Source organism: Odocoileus virginianus, chromosome 11 (genome assembly GCF_023699985.2).
Source record: "Odocoileus virginianus isolate 20LAN1187 ecotype Illinois chromosome 11, Ovbor_1.2, whole genome shotgun sequence".
NCBI classification, from domain to species: Eukaryota; Metazoa; Chordata; class Mammalia; order Artiodactyla; family Cervidae; genus Odocoileus; species Odocoileus virginianus.
In genome coordinates, this window is record NC_069684.1 from 52,569,784 (window position 1) to 52,588,380 (window position 18,597).

Below are 18,597 nucleotides of genomic sequence, written 5' to 3' on the forward strand. Positions count from 1 at the left end.
TGTTGCCAGGTACTTTATTACCAAGGTTGCCATCAGAACCAGGAATGACGTTACTCACTATCAGGATTGAGAAAATTGGCCTGAAAGATGCCGGGCAGTGCATTGATCCCTATATCACAGTTAGTGTTAAAGGTCAGTAACTGCATATACCTGTCTTCTCTCTGGTGAATTTTAAAATGTTGCTTCTCATTTGGGACTTTTTGGGGGTTTGTGAGGGGGTTTTGTCTGTGACAGTTCATTTTAGTTCATTTTATACTGAGGCAAAATCCTGGGAGGATGTGGTCATCATTCCTTCTCCAAACATTTCTCAGACATTTATGGAAAATATTTTCTTATCCATAACTCATACTCACAGTTGCTTTGGGTTTTTTCTCTGTGTATGTCTTTTTGTTCTTCCAAATCCCATCAGGGGTGCTGACCACACAGACACCACTGTCTTTTATAGTAGATACGTCCTTCAGGAAACAGGTTAGAGAGAGGTCCCCCACTTTTCGAGGATGTGTGGTGGTCCTTGCAAGGCCCAGTGTTCCCTGTTTTCCTCTGCCTCCACTTCAGGCCCTCTCACTCCTGCCCACCAGAGGTTTGTCCACAGAGCCCTGCAGAGGTGGATGAGAATCGGCCTCAATGAATCGTGAGTGGAGATAGGGAAGTAAGATGCGTGCAGAAACTCCACACCCTGAGTATATCCTGCGGGACATTAGACAACTGATGTATTTTTTAATTCTTAACTATGTCACTGTCATCATTAAGCATGATTACTCTTAGGATTTGTTTTCTTCTACTATTCAAAGTGGCAAACTGTTTATTCCTTGAAAACAACTTTTTTGATCGTTGGTTTAAAAGGGAAACTGCAGTGGTTGAATTCTTTTGTCATTGCTAAGCTTTTTATACAGCACTTTACTTATAAGGCACTCAACAGTCTTTTAAATATAATTATTGGGTGACTGGGAATGAAACTGTCATACTATTATTCAGAAATAACTGCACAGTTAATCCAATCTACACTTAATAAACATGCAGTTTAAGACAAATCAAATAGATGTGGACTAAAATTAACTAGAGGGAACACTTACCAATCATAGAAACATTCAGACCCACGGGTTCATTAGTACCAAGTAAAAGAAAAAAGGATTTTGGCAACAAAGAAGAATTTTGACAGGAAAACACCATGATCCTCAGCACTGATGCTATGATGCTTTAGCCTCTGGTTCTGTGGGCTCTCAGATCTACTGGTCTACTGCAAAGTATTTATACACTAGGTTATTTGATAGGCCATTCATAAAACTGCATCTCAGGAATGAACACTTGTAAAATACAAAAAAAAAAAAAAGGTAATGAAATGTAGATATTATATTACCTTTGCATATGGTAAAGAAGGTAATGAAATGTAGATATTATATTACCTTTGCATATGGTTGGACTGAAACATGTTTTATGTAAATATCTTCAGGAACTGAAGTAGTCAAACATACTCTCTTGTTTGAAGGTCCCTAAGATGGGTCTGTTGAATAATACATAAACAGTTGAGTGATCATTAAATGAATCTGTGTTGGATTTGATTAAACTGGATGATTCCTGGCTCCAGAAATTACACCCATATACCCTATATCGTATGCCATCTGGTTATTGTAAATCAGCTTATGTTGTAGCACATAGCTTCAGAATTTAAGTAATAGACATAAGAAGTGTTCATTCCTGGCAAGGTTTCGTTGGCAGCTGTCGTGTCCACTGTTTGGTCCTCTGACATGAATACAGCAGGGTAATGCTGCTAATGTTCGATTTCCATGCCTTCACCCAGGCAAGGTTGAGAAGTAGGGGTAGGTGCACCATTGTGGTGTATTACATCCCCAAATATAAATCACAAAAACACACTGGCCTGCTCCCCCAGAAGACACCTCTTAGCCAGAAGGATCCAATTCCATGATCTGTAAGGAGGCTTCCTTCTCCACCCACGGGGTCTCCCACCCTCTCTGCTCTGTGCCCTCCACATGACCTGGGGAACCAGCTCCCTTCAGGCACCTGCTCACCCCAGACACGGGTTTCTATCAGCCTGAGAATCTCCTCTCAGCTCTCGCCTCTTCAGGAAACACAGCCCATTGTGGTTCCTTTGCAGTTTTTAAGTCTGTGTTTGAGGGCTCTGAGCAGAAACTTTATTTCTTCTCCAGATCTGAATGGCATAGATTTAACTCCTGTGCAAGATACTCCTGTGGCTTCAAGAAAAGAAGATACGTATGTTCATTTTAATGTGGACATTGAGCTCCAGAAGCATGTTGAAAAGTTAACCAAAGGTTTGTGATGCTAAAAGTAGAACTATGTTCAGAATTTGACTCTTCCTTTTTTCTGACTTTGAATCAATTGTGTACAGTGCTGTCATTTTAACTGAAACTAATGCTAGTGAGCATACTTCATGTTGATTGGCATTTCAGTTATTCTTCCTATAGACTATTCTCATTTTACATCTTGCTCTTATTTATAAATGCCATGAAGTATAGAGCATACCAGAAAGTATAGTGCATACCAGAAATGCAGGAAATATATTATCTAGAGATGATGCAGATGAATAATGAATTTTTTAAATGATGGTATCATATTTGGACTTTAATGTTTTCAAATGTGACTTTACTTTTGCATTTATTCAGACCTCAGACACAATCACAGGGACAAGGAGATAGGTCCGTAGCTGAAGAAATGTGATCTGCTATCTTAAAAACCTGTGAGGTTTTTTTAATAATAAAATGCCTCTATTGTTGCTGTGGAAGGGAGAAGAGAAGCTACTATTTTGTGGACATGGCAGAGTCATGCGCCTGGGGACAGAAGGTCACTGGTAACCTAACAGCTGTAACCCTTGTGTGTTGGCAGTAGGTGCTAAATATGGCCGCCTTGGGAGTTCCCTGGTGATCCAGGGGTTAGGACTTGGCACTTTCACTGCCGGGGCCTGGATTTCAATCCCTTGTCAGGGAGCTAAGATCCCATAAGCCATGTGGTCCAGCAAATAAATAAATAAGCAAGCCCATCTCCCCATCCCTTTGCCTCCTAAGTGATAGGTTTTTCTTTCCTTCCTTGACATGCAGAGTGCTTCATTTGGACCCAGGCCCCAGGACTGCATACACATTTCTGAACACTGTGAAACTTCTAGTCAGTTGGTAGTTTTGTCATCCGTGAAAGTGTTAGATGTCTGTTGACTGTCTATAAAAGCAAAGCAAGACCCAGCACCCCTCTGGTTAAGGCCGTGTTAGTAAAGAGTTGGTTAAGAATTGAGAGCCTGTCATCCTTCTGTCGCTTTCCTTGCCTTCGTTAGAAATTAATTGTTTTTGGCTGTGTGGATGAGGCAACTTATTATTCTGTTTTTAGCGTTTTTCTGTAGGGAGGTGGAGAGAGCTTATCTGTAGGACTTTGGGGAGAGAAAATTGTTTCATCACCAGTTGCTCATTGTGTGTGTGTCTTTTTTAGTGGGGGTGGGTGGGAATAGGTCTGCTTTCTATGCCTTCATCTTGGAAAGTGCTATCTTTACAGAAGGACTTGTTATTCCAGGAAAAACAAAACAGGACTTTGGACACTGAAAAATGTATTAGGAAGTAGTTAACACTTAAAAACTGAACCAGCACATGATTTATGTTGTTCAAACTTAAAAACACCCCAGATAACTGAGTTTTTTAATTTTTGAGTTTTTATTTTGGGGGGAGAAACCAAGTTTGGATTTTTTTGATGAACTCTTTTATATGTCTTTTCTGCTTAATGAGTTTCTATGCGTAATGTTCATACTTAACAAGTATCTTCTGTGTTCTTTTTTGTAGTATTTAGTGTTTTCTTAATATCTTATAATTCTATCTGTGGATAAACTTATTTACATTCTTGAGTTTTGCTTAAAGTTTTGCTCTACTTTGTAGAGTTGGATAGTGTAGACACATGCCCCTTCTTTAGGTACAGAAGAGTTTGGGGGTGACACACACAGTCAGCTGTATCATCAGAGAGACATCAGTTTGACAAAGGTTACTTTGCTGTGACTGTTTATGACAGTTGTTGCTTGTTCATTGGCCTCTGGTGATCAGAGAAAATTTATTGAAACACTAGAATGGGCTGTCTGTGGCTAATGTGTTTTGCTTCAATTCCTTAGGTGCAGCTATTTTTTTTGAATTCAAACACTACAAGCCTAAAAAAAGGTTTACCAGCACCAAGTGTTTTGCTTTCATGGAGATGGACGAAATTAAACCTGGGCCAATTGTAATAGAATTGTAAGTGATGCACATACAGAATGAGTACTAATGAATGGTGGCTAGTATCTCGTCTTAGTATGTGATACCTTGGAATCGATCTCTTATCAACAGTTTTTCTGTTGTGGTTACAGATACAAGAAACCCACTGACTTTAAAAGAAAGAAATTGCAGTTATTGACCAAGAAACCACTTTATCTTCATCTGCATCAAACTTTGCACAAGGAATGACCCTGACATGAGTATCCTGGAACTTCTGTGACTCTCACCACTCCGTAGAACCCATCATTGCTCTGCGTAGCATACGCACCCATCAACAGGCAGGAAGCAACCTGGACCCAGGCCGGCAGGCCAGAGCGAGTCCATTTCAAGCTGTAGCACAGAATTCAAAGTCCAGCACCACTGACATAACAGACTCTTTGGATACAGGCTTATTGTAGATCTTGAAATGTTTTCACTTTCCTATTAATTGTGCAATTAATAGTCTCTTTTCTAATTTACCACTACTCCCGCCCTACTTCCTGGAACAACACTGTTGTGGGTGGGATGTGCTCGTCTTCAAATGTAATACAGCAATAAGAATGTGCTAGAGTTTACACACCTGTCCACTTCTGCTCCAATATGCTCTTTAGCTTTCCGAGTTAATGTCAAACTTTGGGTTGATGTGGGGAGAAGAGCATGAGACTGCTTTAGAGGAAATGGGACCAATTTTGCTGCCCAAGGTCAGTCTGGAAGTTTATAGGCTGCTTCTTAAGAGACAGCCTCAGTTCACCCCGATCTCATGGTTTTCCTGCCTAGAAATCGTGTGCCTTGGCCAGTCTCCCACATGGGAGTGTTTGCAGGTTGTAGCTGGGATTTTTCCAGATGACCAGATTGTTCTTCTGAAAGTGAGCATATTTTTAGTCACATTGATTAGCTTTTTTCCTACATCACATTGTTACTCTTTCTGATAGTGATTCTAGGGTTAATGAAACCATCTCAGAATAATTACAAATTCTTGGTGGGTTTATAGTGTCTTCTAAATCATGTAATCTAAAAATAATTTGAGTCAGATGCTAATGAGATACTGCAGGAATAACTGCTGTTTTTCTGACAACTGATTGTGAAACCTTAAAACCTGCATACCTCTTCTATAGTGATGAGTATGCAAATCTGGAGATATTCTATTTTTTTTTTTATATAGGTAGATAGGATTGCCATTTATTTCCTATTTAGATATATTGACATTCATCCATATGGAAATATGCAGGTCATTAGCTTATTATAATTTGACTATTTACATTCTTTTGACTTAATAATGGGGCCTAAATAAAACTTTCATAGTACATACACGGTGGATATTTGATACACAGAACATGAAGATTTGGGGTGGGCGTTCTGTGGGTTAGATGTGGAGCCCACATATTTAAAATTCACTATTTTAAATGACCAACACTAGAATGAGCAAAATGCAGTGCCAGTACTTGGCCTATTTTTTAACTAGTGTAAACAAGCCTAGTCATACCATTCAGTATGTTTGCTTTTTAAAATAAGTAACCATAATTCAGTTCCAGCTGTTACACTTCAGAAGACCTAGTCTCCACTTTCAGTTGTCTGTCGAGTCAGTTCTCTTTACTATCATAGATTTAAGAATTCTCAACAAAATTGTCTTGCCTCTCATCTTCATTAGATTAAATTCAAAATCATTTCACCCACAATTATCTTGAGGGGATGAAGAGTTTGCCTTAATTATTACTTTGTTGTTCATGCAGCTCTTATATAGACTGTGCGTTGTCAGCCCACCCCCACCCCCACCCAGAGTGTGAGCTCCTCAGGGGGCAAGAACCACCTTTTCTCCACGTCATGCACATTTTCTAAGGTGCTTGGCAGCACTCTGTACCCTGTGGAGTACTCAGTACCTTTGGTTTGATGTTGCTGACAAGACCTAAAAATAATCCCTTAAAAAAATCTACCATTAAAGTGTAGCAAAACTGATATATATTGTTCTCTTTTCTCATAGACCGTAAGACAGGAATATCAAGGTGATCATTTATGTCACATCTGCTGTCATTCACAAAAGTATGGTTTAGATGAACTACAAATGCCTCTCATCAGTATTAACAAAAACCTTAAATGGAACAGAGTGATTAGCTTAGCTTTGTAATTCAGATCTGAATAACAAAATGAATTGACACAGTAGACAGAATACATCCCACAAATTCTTTTCAATGAAAAAAATAAGTTATTGAACAGTAACCACAACTATACTTTCAGGCTGAAATATTGCTGCTCCATAAAAGATGATTTTAGCAACTAAGCCAAGAAAACAGTTAGCTGGAGGCGACTTCTGAAATAGATGTCATTTTCGAGATTGGCCAAGTCTGATGGAGCTGAGGAATGATGCCCCCCGCACCCTCTCTCAATTGGCAGCTTGTCTAGGCCGTGCTGAAGAAGTGGTGCAAACAGAGGGTTCTGGGAGGCAGCAGTGTTGGCAGGTTCAGGGCCACTCAGGCTACACTTAGAATTTCTCTACAATTTACTGATTTTTCAATAAAATGAAATATAAAATTAACACCAAAAAAGGCTTTAGAGGTAAAGGCAAAAAAAAAAGCCTCCAGATTTGATTTTTAAAATAGATTTAATGTACCTTTGCTACTTTATTATCTTCCTAACTGGTATAATCTATATTTAAATATTAAATTCTGAAATTATTATTCACCATTATTTTGTGTCCTGAAGAGATCGATATACTCAAAAGCTATGTTTGGACTTAATCTATTTTACATGGTTAAAAATAACTATGGAGTTTTCCTCTTAAAATTTCTTTTTGATATTAAATAGGACATAGAGATGGAATTTCCTTTTCCTGAAAAACTTCTTATATACTCATGAATTTTGGAAGACTTGTCTTTCTTTAAAGGCCTTTTACTTCAGTATTAAGAAAAAGTTTTTGTTTCACAGTGAAGAATTTACTTTTAAGGTATTCTTACTGGATTACTCTTAATGGTGGCAAGTCATGGTCTAGATATCATTAGGTTCATCACATTATAGAACTCGAGAGAATGGAAGAGTATGATCTAGCTGTGAACAAGAATGTAAACCTTTTGTAATTTTGATTTAAAGAAATCTTATTCTTAAAATGTACTTAGTTACTAGAGTTTAAAGTGTCTGATAAGTTAGGACTTAGAAATATTGTTCAAAAGACATTGTATAGTAATGAGTGTAGTAATTATGGTGCATCCCTAGATTCTCAGATTTATTTACTTTTAAATGTAAGTGTCAGGATTCAAATATTAATTTTGTAGTAGTATCAGTCAATGAAAATAACTGAGTTCAGCCCATGGTTGCTGACCTACAGCATGTTACAAGTCTTATGATCCTAAATCATTCTTTCTCATAGTATTATATATGCTTTGGTCTTTTTTTGCCATATCCCTTGAAAGCCAGTGGCAAGGGATAGGAGAAATAATAGACTCTACATCTTTTAAAAGAAATTTTCTTACTTTATGGTCGCAACACATTTTCATTTTTCTGTTACGCACCCTTAACATAGTAACAGTAAAAGCAACAGAACATCAGGTTAAACAACTCTTATTACATGTAAACTCATACTCAGAAAACCAGTCTTAAGTCAAAACCAATCAGAGTCACGAGAAAGCACATGAGTGCTGTCCAAATAGGCCCGCTGACTTCTCTGAAGTAGAAGGAAGGCATCAGTTGTGATGCTTCCCGGTGACTCTGAGGTTGAATGCCTGAGCAGTGGGTCACCATCTTCAGTTTTGGGAGCTTGAGTTTACGTGTTTCCAAAATGGTATAAATCTCAGGAGAAAACAATCCAATGAGTCAACAGACACTTGGGAAATATTAATAACCAAATTTTTATGAACTATTACTACAAAGAACTTAAGCAAGAGGGGAGATAAAATTTTAGTGATCTTTAAGTAAACATTTTTAGCGTAACAGCCTTTGCGACCAGATATTTTTTAAAAATCAAGCTTATAAATACCATTGCTCTATATTCAATTGGTGTACACTAAAAATAGGATAATAAATGGAAATACATGTTCTTATAGCATTTCCACAGGAAATGTTCATACTTTTCACAACATTCTAAATCATTTAGCAATAACATATGCTACATGAACTAAAACACAGGTATTTTTTTATTGCACATTTCAAAGTTGGAAGGAGGCTCCAGCTTACAAGGTGGTTTTGTATTTTAGGGGGGAAATGATATTTTTTTAATTGTTTGGCTCAAAAATGCACACTGCCAGGGCAGCTTAAAAACAAACCTTTTAAAATCAGATTTTGGATTTTGAAGCCAATGAAAACCGTAACTGTAACGAATAGTGCACAGTCCACTTTCTCTCAGACTGAATGTCCAAGGTCAGTTATGGGCTCTGTTTTAAAGCCGGTGAGCAGTCCTGGCTAGTGCCCTGAGGGGCAGGCGGGGGCTCATCTCTGGAGCCGGAGGGTGGTAAGTCTCTTGCAGCAGAGGAAGGTGGATAATCCTGGGGCCCATGGGTTGGGGGTGGTAATCGGGGACCAGGAATAAAGTACTCTCTTGGGCCAAGAGAGCCTAAAGGTCTAAAAGGTGCATGTCCTGGTGGTAAAAATTCTCGAGGATCAAGAGGCGGGTCCCGTTTTCCCGGTGGTGGAACACCTGGTGCATATTCTCTTAAGCCTAGCGGTGGACGCAAACCAGGACCTGAAAAAATTAAAATTAAGTCATGTAACTACGTATAAACACACCTAAATTTAGACAGTTCCCAGTATGTTAATCAATTTCTCATACCCCTGGAAGTCAGGTGGTGGCTCCTGACTTTACAGATGAGGCAAAAAGGTTCAGCAAGTTTAAGTTACATGCCTGTGGCCAGCCAGTCACAAAACAATAGAGGCTGGATTTCAACGTGGCTCTACCTAGCTTGTGTTTTTTTTTCAATTATACAATTCTGCTGTCTATATCTCGTAAGAGCTTGATTTGTACTCAGAAATACTATGCATCATACCAAGATGATATATTATGAAATAAGGGTTTCACTGTAAGTAAATTTTGATAAGGGAAACCCCAGTTACTGTGTCAATTAAAAATGCACACAGGTGTTCAGCATGGACCTACACATGCCATCAAAATCAAGGTGTCTGCCCTGCCAGGAAAGGCCTGCCAGCTCCACCTAATTGAATTCAGCAGCTTTCCACCTATTAGCTGTTGCATTCTACCTTCTCAACACTTCCTTCCTATTTATTCCCAAGGTGGGTAGTGATGGCTTCATCTTTCCTTTTATACTCTGTGACCCATTGCTTATGCTTCTATTATGGTGATTACAAGTTTTATGTTGTATAATGTACGTTTGTGTGTCCTATAGGATCCCTTAAGCTCGTGGAGTTAGGACAGTTAATTCTATCCACTACAGAGCCTAGTATGAAGCCAGAGATGTCCAAGCAACATAGGCAGAAGTAGTATTTCTGACGTTCTATGAACAGTCCCTTTTCCCTGTCTACAAGAGATTCCTCCTGTCCATCTCAGTACAGGGAGATGATCCAGCACCCCTTGTGTCCTAAGAAACTGGTGGAAAAGTTCAAATGTGTCAGCCAGCTTTACCCTTTCACTGCACAGCCCTGTGACAGCAACTGTTAACATTTTACCAAGGATTAGAATGAAAAGATGAGTACACTTTACAAGTCCATCACTACCATTCAGTCATCATACCAAAGGGTGGAGGAAGTGGCCGAGGTCCGAAAGGCCCACAGAGCTGAGGAGGTGGTCCGTATCGGATGGGCGGCAGGAGCGGGCCTCCCACGGGGGAGCTCATGAGGGGTGCCCCTGGGAAGGGAGGGGGCCCTTTTGCAGCCATACTAACCTGCAAAGCAGAAGTAATGAAAGTTCTGAAATACCTGGATATAACAGATAAAAGCACCAACACCGTAAGAGCTAAAACCCACTGAAGCAGATGTCAGGCACTTGTTCAAAGAGCCAACTAGCGCAACAGAAGTCCACCCCTCCTATCCATCCCCCTGAGAGCTCAGGCGGGTTAAGAGAATGTTAGAGGAAGGAACACCTTCACCGTAATCATACTGCTTGTATGTGCAAACAGAGAGGAAGCAAGAGGACTGTCCAAGGATATTAACAGAGGCGATTCCCAACTGAGAAAACCATCATACCACACACACTATAACCTGTGTCTAGGGCAGCCCCTCCCTCCCTTCACCACAAGAGCTCCTTTTTCCATATGAAGAATGGAGAGAATAAGGAATGAAAAAATCCATTTTCACACACATATAATAAAAGCTACTATACAGAGTACCTTCAATCTCCTTTCATATGCTATAAGATCTCCTCTTGTTTTAAACATGAGGGGAAAGAGGCACAGAGAGTATTAGATAATTTGCTGAAGGTCACAGAGCACAGAAGAGGCTAAGTTAGAATTCACTACAGGAGGTGTGACTCCAAGCCTGCATTCCTCCCCTGCCTCCCCTCTCTTTGAAGTCTGCCACTCCCAAGGGGTCTTGGGTCTTCTCCAGGTTGCCCTGGGATAAAAAGAGCTCTCAAGCGATGTGTCCTCCTAGAGTCCTGCCCTGGAAGTCGAAGAATTTCCACACCGAGACGGTGCTTTGTACACCCAAGTTCCACACGCACAGCTCTAACAGCCACCCTCGTTCCCCAGTAACGCCATCCTTTGTACTATAAAGCACTAACCTGTACTTCCCTACGGCAAACTGGGTTGGAAATTCTCAACAATGAAAATATGTATCTTGATTTCAACACAGTAAAGCACTCTGAGTTATAATCACAGGACTCACCAGCTGTCACAGCTATGCAAGTTGCAAGAGAAGACCCTTATGTGAACATAATTTAAGGCTGTTGCTGGGAAATGGCATAATGGGTAATTAAAGATTTCCACTATTCAGTATTTCACTTACAGCAATCAACCTCTGTTACCAATCTGTAATTTCAGATTACTCACAATACAGCACAGGGCTTGCCTAGTATACAACTGGAGATATTCTTAAATAGCATAATTCCAATAGCATACTTCCAAATAAATACATAATAATGATGAATTTATGCAATATATGATGAACTGATTTGCCTTAGAGCTCTCATCATTGAAGCACACACCATATAGTGTTGGAGTGATTAATTTTTCACATTTTTTTAAGGTTATTTACAATAGATGTTCTAAAGAGATCAATCACTTAACCAAAACAGGAAAAAGGAGTAAAAACCAACCAACTAGACTTCAGCAACCCAGAAACACTTCGAGGTCATAAGGTCAGAATCGCCATGCAATTTTAAGCAAAGCAGATTAGTGTCATGCTCCTTGGAACTTTTCTAGAAATACACGAAGTAGAAAATGCAGTGTTGCTCTCAACCTCTAAGTACTTACTGATACTGGATGCTCAGCCAAAGAAGGAATGCTGGGAACTGAAGGGCCTTCAGGCTCTTGGGGAACAGTTTGCTTTTTCAAAAAATAAATGAGATGGTACAGATAGAACACATAAAAGGGAGATGGATGAGGCAAAGAGAGGATGTTGTAGAAAAAGTTAAATGTGTCTGGAAATACCTAATAACAATTCAAAATGACTGCAGATTTTACCTTGCCCTCATCCATCACCTTAGAGGGCGAAGAGCTTCTGGAGCTGCTGTTCACCGTAGGAGCAGCGCCGGATTCTGGATCTGTGGGAAGCCAGAGAGCAGACTTAGGCTTGCTCTGACTTGTATATGCGCTTTGAAGGACTACAAAGGCCTCTGCCCACTTCCTTCACAATCTGAGACTCTGAAAACACACTCAGGTCCCTTACCAGAGGCAGAGGGTTTCCCAGATGCCTCAGAGGCCCATCGAGATCGAGGGAGAGGCCCATCCACTGATCCTTGAGAGAGAGGTAACAGAGCCCTTGCATGAATTTTTCAGAATAAACCAACTGTGGACACGTCAGGGTTCAATTCTACGTAAAGCAAAATTTAAAACAGGTCTCCCAATACATGTGAGGAGAAATCACTTACAGTTTATGCACAAACCTATAGAATTAAAACAAGAACTATGTTGGATTGAAAGACCTGCACATTAATAGCGCCAGCACCAGTCAGGTACTTCAAGCTACCAGCAATTGTTCAGACTTTTCAGTCTATATGTAATCTGACTTCTATATCTTAACAAGTATAAACACATTTGTGATTAGAACTAGACTTAAATAGCATTTCATATTAAAGTAATGAGAAGTAGATGTACACTGCATTAACTATAAAGTTTTAAGGCTACTTTTATAATATTCAAGAGAGGATCTCAACAGAAATTTAAAGATAAAAGGTTTATACTTCACAACAAAAATCTGAAAAGAAACAATAATCAATGATACCTATATATATACTGTTTATAAATATGTTTACATCTATGTTCACATATAATAAATACAATAGTATCATAATAGTAAATAAATGCTTTTTGTTCTAAAGCAGATCTAAAGTAGACTATTTACTCACCAAGACAAATTAATCCCTCTCCATATTGGACAGACCCAAATTCTCAACTGTTGCTTACATTAGCAACAGGATTCTCAAAGAAGGAAAGAACTCTTGAAACAGTTTACCACAAGGTAACATGGCAATGCTCACCAAATTCACTTCGAGGCATCTCTCTTCGATTAAGTGTAGCAGACAGAGGTCTTGCCGGTGGGTCTGCTGTCAGCGGTGGGGAGCATTCTCCACCGCTCACAGGAGATGGGCCAAAAGAGCCATTCTGGCTCAGGGGACCTGCAGACAACGGGGAAGAGTTGGCACTTTAACCTTTTTTTCTTTAGTAAGTTCTTGGAATTATTTCTAGGGCATCATAAATATTACACACATATTATAGAAATAAAAGTAACTTAAACACATTTTTCACCAAAATATAGACTGCTGCCATTTAAAAGTACTCCCTACCTCTCCGTGGAGGGTTTTGTGTGTTGGGCCTTCCTGGCATTGGTTTTACAATCACAGGTTCTTCTTGCATCATTACCATCTTTTGGGTTAGTTCCAATAATCTTGAATATAAAGAAAGAATAGACTTAAATATGAAATAGAAAATTCCTTACTGGATATCATGGCACAGCCTTTAAAAACTCTTAAAACACACTGGAAATGTAAGCTTTAAAGCCACATACTTATGTCTCAAGTTGGCAGCTTCTCTTTTCTCTTCAGCTATAGCTCTTTCTGCAGCACGTGCTTTGAGCTATTGGGAGGAAAAAAATCCAAAATAAGCTGTGATAGACCACACAAAATAAAGAAAAGAAAAAATAAAAAAATCTCACCCAGTTATCGTGAGCTTTCTTCTCATGAGTAGCAATCTGAAAAAGACAAGCCATCAAGAAATATGTTCAAGGATTCCCTACAACAGCTACTGTAATCATCTGTATCAGACAGCAGAGAATTCTGCCCTGCAGGGCAGTATAATTTACCTGGTTTTTAAATGAGCGCTCTGTTTTCTGTAGTTCCTCCTCCATTTCTTCAATTCTCCGCCTAAGGGTTAAACTTCCTTTTATTATTTAAAGTACAACTGAATAAAATTTTACACAATCTTACCATGTTCCCTTTAATAACTGTACCCTTTCAGACTTCACTCATACATACAAAAACACATTTTGCATGGTTATAGGAACACACTGTGATCACAACTAATACTATATAATTTCCTTTATTATTCAAGAGCTGGAGATTCTGAATTGATACACTTGTAATTTCCTTAACTGCTCTTCATATGTTCTCAAACAATCCTGCTATAAATCTTTTTCCAGAAAGCTGTTTCTTCTTTTAATTATATCCACAGAAAATCTTCCAGAGCTATGACTACTATCATTTTAATGATTTTTAGATACATCATACAGCAAACTGCCTTCCAAAAGAGAATTTCTCCAAAATATAAAACCACTCAGAACTGCTGGCGTGAACCAAGCTCCCTCAGTCTTGCTAGTATTGGGTGTAAGGAAATTTCTGTTAATTTAACATTTTTTCCTCTGTTAACTTAAACTTTATGTTTTCTCATGTTAATTAAACGCTTTGACCATTTATTTCTGCTCTGGGGCTATTTTCGTTCTCACAGTGTATGTTCTGGAGAAAGCCTCGAGGCGCCTCACCGGCCGCTGACACGCTCTCAGAGCCCCAACTCACTTGTAGGTTTTCACTTCCTCTGCCGCCAAAACCGCCTTCTCGTCTGCAGCTGACAGCCGCTGCTCTCTCTCTTGCCGCTCATACTCTTCTTGACTCAATTTCCTAAGATAACATCAGTTGTCAAATCAAAGTGCTTCTCTTTTTTCCCAGCATTCTGTCTAAATGTCCCTAGGTTACTTCCCATCCTTTCCAAAACATATTCATACAAAGTCACAGGAAGGAATTCACACCTGCCACTTAGGGATAAAAATCAAACTCTGCCTGTTGGCAACACTTGCATTTTCTAACTTTTCACAATTGTCTACTCAGTAATAAATGAAACAAACAAATGGAAAAAAATGCTACACCCCACGGGGAAGTTTCTTGTGTTTGAGACAATGAGAGCTCATTTTACTTCAATGTGGAGAGCCAGGGCTGATCAACCTAATAGAATCAAGCTTATTAGGATAGAGCAGGGGATAATTACAGCTTTATTTCTTCCATGGAAAGACATGTAATTACTTCTCTTGTTTCAATCTTGGAAGGACTATTTCTCAATCCAGACTGGCACCACGATAAATGGTCCTCAAAAGCCTTTTAGAAAGTTTTCTAATTGTGCAATTAACCACAGAACACTTCCACACTTCAGATGTGGAACTTCTACTGCCTATGTCAATGGAACTGTGGTTAGAGGAAAGAGAAAAATCAGAATTGACAGTGTCTCCTGGATAGAAAAAGAATCTAAACTGTCCCATAATCAGAGTATCACCTACTAGAAACTGGTTTTAACTTTCAAGTTCCAAGATATTAATATAACAAATTGTAATGGTAGCAACATGTGATAATGGTTTTAAAATGCTATTTATTTTTTTTAACCTTTCTGTTTCTTTGACTATAGTTCTGATTCAAAAGAAACTTGAAACTTAGTTTCTATGAATAGGAAGCATAATCAGAAAAACCACAGTAAAAACAGTAATCACAGAGAAAAAGAGTTATATATTCTTTTGTAACTGTCCATTCAATACTTCAGCAAGTGTCTTATGAATGGCTAAAATATATTGGTTACCTAGTAAAACGCTAAAGATAAACAATATGCGTAAAGTACTCTCCCTGTACTAATAGAGTGCACTGTTGAATGCAGTTTAACAATGCACTTAATCACAGAACAACCCCCTAACTCTGGCACAGGAAGAGATGTGAGAAAACTGGGTCTTGAAGAAAGATCAGAAACAATTTTCCTTCCAGGAATGAATGTGTGAGAACATTAAAAACATTAGACAAATAGAAAATTAGGCAAAATATATAGAACATTAGACAAAAACATAAAGAACGTGCTTGAAGGCATCAAGCTAATACATGAGGTCACAATCCAATAAAAAAAGGAATTTCAGAATTACAAGTAAGCCTGCCATCTAAAGCCACTTTTCCCCTAGGTTTGACCTATGCACTGAAGACAGTGAAGAGATACAAGGAGGCAGAAGAGAGTTCCACAGATTCCCGGGTGCACAGAAGACAAAGCAGAGCTAAGGGGTCCCAATGAGGGGGTCCTAGTAGAAGTCTTGGGCTATGTTGAGACTAGAAAGAATTGTGTCCTTGGAGTACCAAACAATGCAGTGTCTGTCCTTTGAATGAACTAAGTCATCTCTGAATGATCTTTCTTGCTGACTAAAGTAATGGCCACCTGCTAGAAACAAACTTTTTTTTCTTTAGGAAAATAATACCATTCTAGGCCTCCAATTCCCTCTACAGTGCTCTCCACTCAATCAAAAATGCCCAGGCACCCCCCAAGACACTGTGATTAAAACCTGAAAGACAACAGAAATGACTCATTGAGGATCCACATAATGGATTTATTACACAGGCTTTAAAATAACTGTGCCTTACATATTCACGGAAGTAAAGATTACGAATTTCAGCAAAGGATCAGAAATATAAAACTAAAACACAGTAACTGAAATTAAGAACTCAATGAATGATTTTAGTAGCAGATTTGATAACTGAAGTGAGATGCTAGCACAGTAAAAGATAGGTCAGAAAAAAACATCCAGAATGAAGCAAATACAGATGACGATGTAGGAGACACAGGAGGAAGTAATTTTTAAAGATTTAAATGGAATCTCAGAGAATGAGACAGAATTAATATGCGGATTAAAAACCCCAAAATTCAGGAGGTGTCAATGACCTCAAACAACATAAATGCAAAACAGACTGGGGGCGAGGGGGTGGAAGGAGAAGAGAAATAAAAACCAAAAACACCCATACCTAGGCAGCTCCTAATAAAACTGCTGAAAAACCAAAATAACTTTTAAAGACCACAAAGGAAAGGGTGAGACATTTGAACAGGGAAAATAAGAGTGATACTGGATTTCTTGAAGAAACTTTAAAACCAGGAAGAAATTGGTTATCTTTAAAGTGCTGGGATTAAGTAACTTCAAAAATCCCAGTGCCAGCAGAAGATCCTGAGAAAAAGGACTCAAAATAAAGATGTATTCACACAAAGATAAATTGGCCAAATATGTCACTAAAGGATGTTCTTCAAAGTAGAATGAAAGTGATTCCAAATGAGAGACACCAAAGGTGCAGGGGAGAAGGAAGAACTACAGGCAGACCTCAGACATACTACAGGTTCAGTTCCAGACCACCACAATAAAGCAAAGAAAGAAAGAGACTTTTGGAACTTTTTTAGTCTCCCAGTGCATATAAAAGTTCTGTTTACACTGTACTGTAAGTAGTCTACGATAAAGTGTGTGACAGCATCATGTCTGAAAACCACAAACAAGCCTTAACTACCGAACACTTTACTGCTAAAATATGTAACCATCATCTGAGCCTTTATGATCATTTTGTAATAGTAACATTAAAGATCACTGATCACAGATCACCACAGCAAATACAGTAATAATGAAAAGAGTCTGAAATACTGTGAGAATTACCAAAATATGACACAGAGACATGAAGTAAGCAAATGCTGTTGAAAAAAATGGTACTGACAGACTTGCTTGACTCAGGGTTGCCACAAACCTTCAATTTCTAAGAAATGTAGTATCTGCAAAGCACGATAAAGCATAACACAATAAAATGAGGTATGCCTGTAAATTAAGTGACTACTGACAGGAAAGCACTATAGTGGACAATAAAAACAACTTATGGAGTTCAAATATACAAAGAATTAAAATGCAGGAGCATCTAAGTCAGGATGTCTATTAATTTAATAAATCTAGGATACATGCTGTCATCTTTAGAGTAATTACATGAATATAATTAAAGCAACCAATAACTACCTAGCTTACACAGGGTAACAGCAGAATTCTGACAAATATTCAAACAACCTAAAAAACACAAAGAAGGAAGAGAAAAAAGAACACAGAACAGGCCACCAAATACAAAGAAAACATCAATATGCAGACTTAAACCTTAACAGGTTTAAATACATTATATTAGGAATGACATTACAAGGAAAAAGAAGGAATTACATTATAAGAAAAAAATTAGTACTCTGAATACTCACCTACTTATGTCATAACTTACTCTAGAAAAGATTTTAAGGCACATAACCATTTGAATAGGCAGGAGATTGCCAGGTGGAAATAAAGTAAAAGGACATTTTTACTGCAGAAAAGGCAGTATGTATAATGACAAAGAAGCTCAGAGTGGCATGAAGGAACTGTGGTCAGGCTGCAGGTAAGGCAGCATCAGGAGTCACAGGAAATCCACCTGGAGAGGCAGGTCAGGATGGCGAAGGGGCAGTGCCCTGTGTGCCTGCTGAAGAGTTTGAAACTGATCCTGAAGGAATGGAGCCTCCTTGACAGATTTTAAGCACATGACAATATAAAAGGACTCGTGTTTTGGGAAGTTTGTTCCAGCAGCTGTAGGCGTTGGAAGAGGTATAAGAGAAACTGGAGACAGATGAGTGGTTAAGGTAAGGGGTGTCAGAAGAGATGATTAGAGTCTGAGCACACACAATGGCTTTGGGGGTGGAGTGCAATGTGTACCCTGGCATGCTGACTGAGTGGATGCTAGAGAGTGTCCTGTCATACTGACTTTATGTATCATAAAGAAAGGCAATTGCCATTCAGGTAATTCAAATTACTAGTGACTACTGGTAGCAGAGAATTGCTTTAAAAAAAAAATAATAAATAATGAAATGAGAAATATTTGTCTAAAGCAAACCCGGTGCTTAGAGCTGGCCTGAACAGAACTCGGAAAATCTAAACTGATTTCTTGGTGAGGAAAGAATTAAGAGAAAAAGTCAGTGGTATGGTTTCAATGTTTAATGGCATCTGG

General features: G+C 38.7%; 2 protein-coding genes across 7 annotated transcripts in view; one reads left to right on the forward strand and one right to left on the reverse strand.

The window, feature by feature from the left end:
• AIDA (axin interactor, dorsalization associated) overlaps positions 1 to 6,185 on the forward strand; it is a 49,957-nt gene extending 43,772 nt beyond the window's left edge. The window contains exons 7-11 of one of the 2 annotated variants that reach the window (XM_070474484.1): positions 10 to 132; positions 2,166 to 2,288; positions 2,760 to 2,824; positions 4,115 to 4,232; positions 4,346 to 4,435. In XM_070474484.1, coding sequence (XP_070330585.1) covers positions 10 to 132; positions 2,166 to 2,288; positions 2,760 to 2,824; positions 4,115 to 4,225 — 422 coding nt within the window. In that variant the 3' untranslated portion in view covers positions 4,226 to 4,232; positions 4,346 to 4,435. Of the gene's footprint in view, positions 1 to 9; positions 133 to 2,165; positions 2,289 to 2,759; positions 2,825 to 4,114; positions 4,233 to 4,345 lie in introns of both variants that reach the window. The other variant, XM_020885909.2, reaches the window with a different exon arrangement.
• A 2,145-nt stretch (positions 6,186 to 8,330) lies between these two features.
• Positions 8,331 to 18,597, reverse strand: part of MIA3 (MIA SH3 domain ER export factor 3) — a 55,038-nt gene continuing 44,771 nt past the window's right edge. For 2 of the 5 annotated variants that reach the window (XM_070474477.1, XM_020885889.2), the window contains 11 exons: positions 14,335 to 14,436; positions 13,626 to 13,686; positions 13,479 to 13,514; positions 13,332 to 13,399; positions 13,111 to 13,211; positions 12,805 to 12,942; positions 11,994 to 12,062; positions 11,789 to 11,868; positions 11,579 to 11,650; positions 9,901 to 10,051; positions 8,331 to 8,898 (listed from right to left, as the gene is read on the reverse strand). In XM_070474477.1, the coding sequence (XP_070330578.1) occupies positions 8,582 to 8,898; positions 9,901 to 10,051; positions 11,579 to 11,650; positions 11,789 to 11,868; positions 11,994 to 12,062; positions 12,805 to 12,942; positions 13,111 to 13,211; positions 13,332 to 13,399; positions 13,479 to 13,514; positions 13,626 to 13,686; positions 14,335 to 14,436 (1,195 nt within the window). In that variant the 3' untranslated portion in view covers positions 8,331 to 8,581. The remainder of the gene's footprint in view (positions 8,899 to 9,900; positions 10,052 to 11,578; positions 11,651 to 11,788; positions 11,869 to 11,993; positions 12,063 to 12,804; positions 12,943 to 13,110; positions 13,212 to 13,331; positions 13,400 to 13,478; positions 13,515 to 13,625; positions 13,687 to 14,334; positions 14,437 to 18,597) is intronic. The other 3 variants (XM_070474479.1, XM_020885891.2, XM_070474478.1) reach the window with 2 other exon arrangements.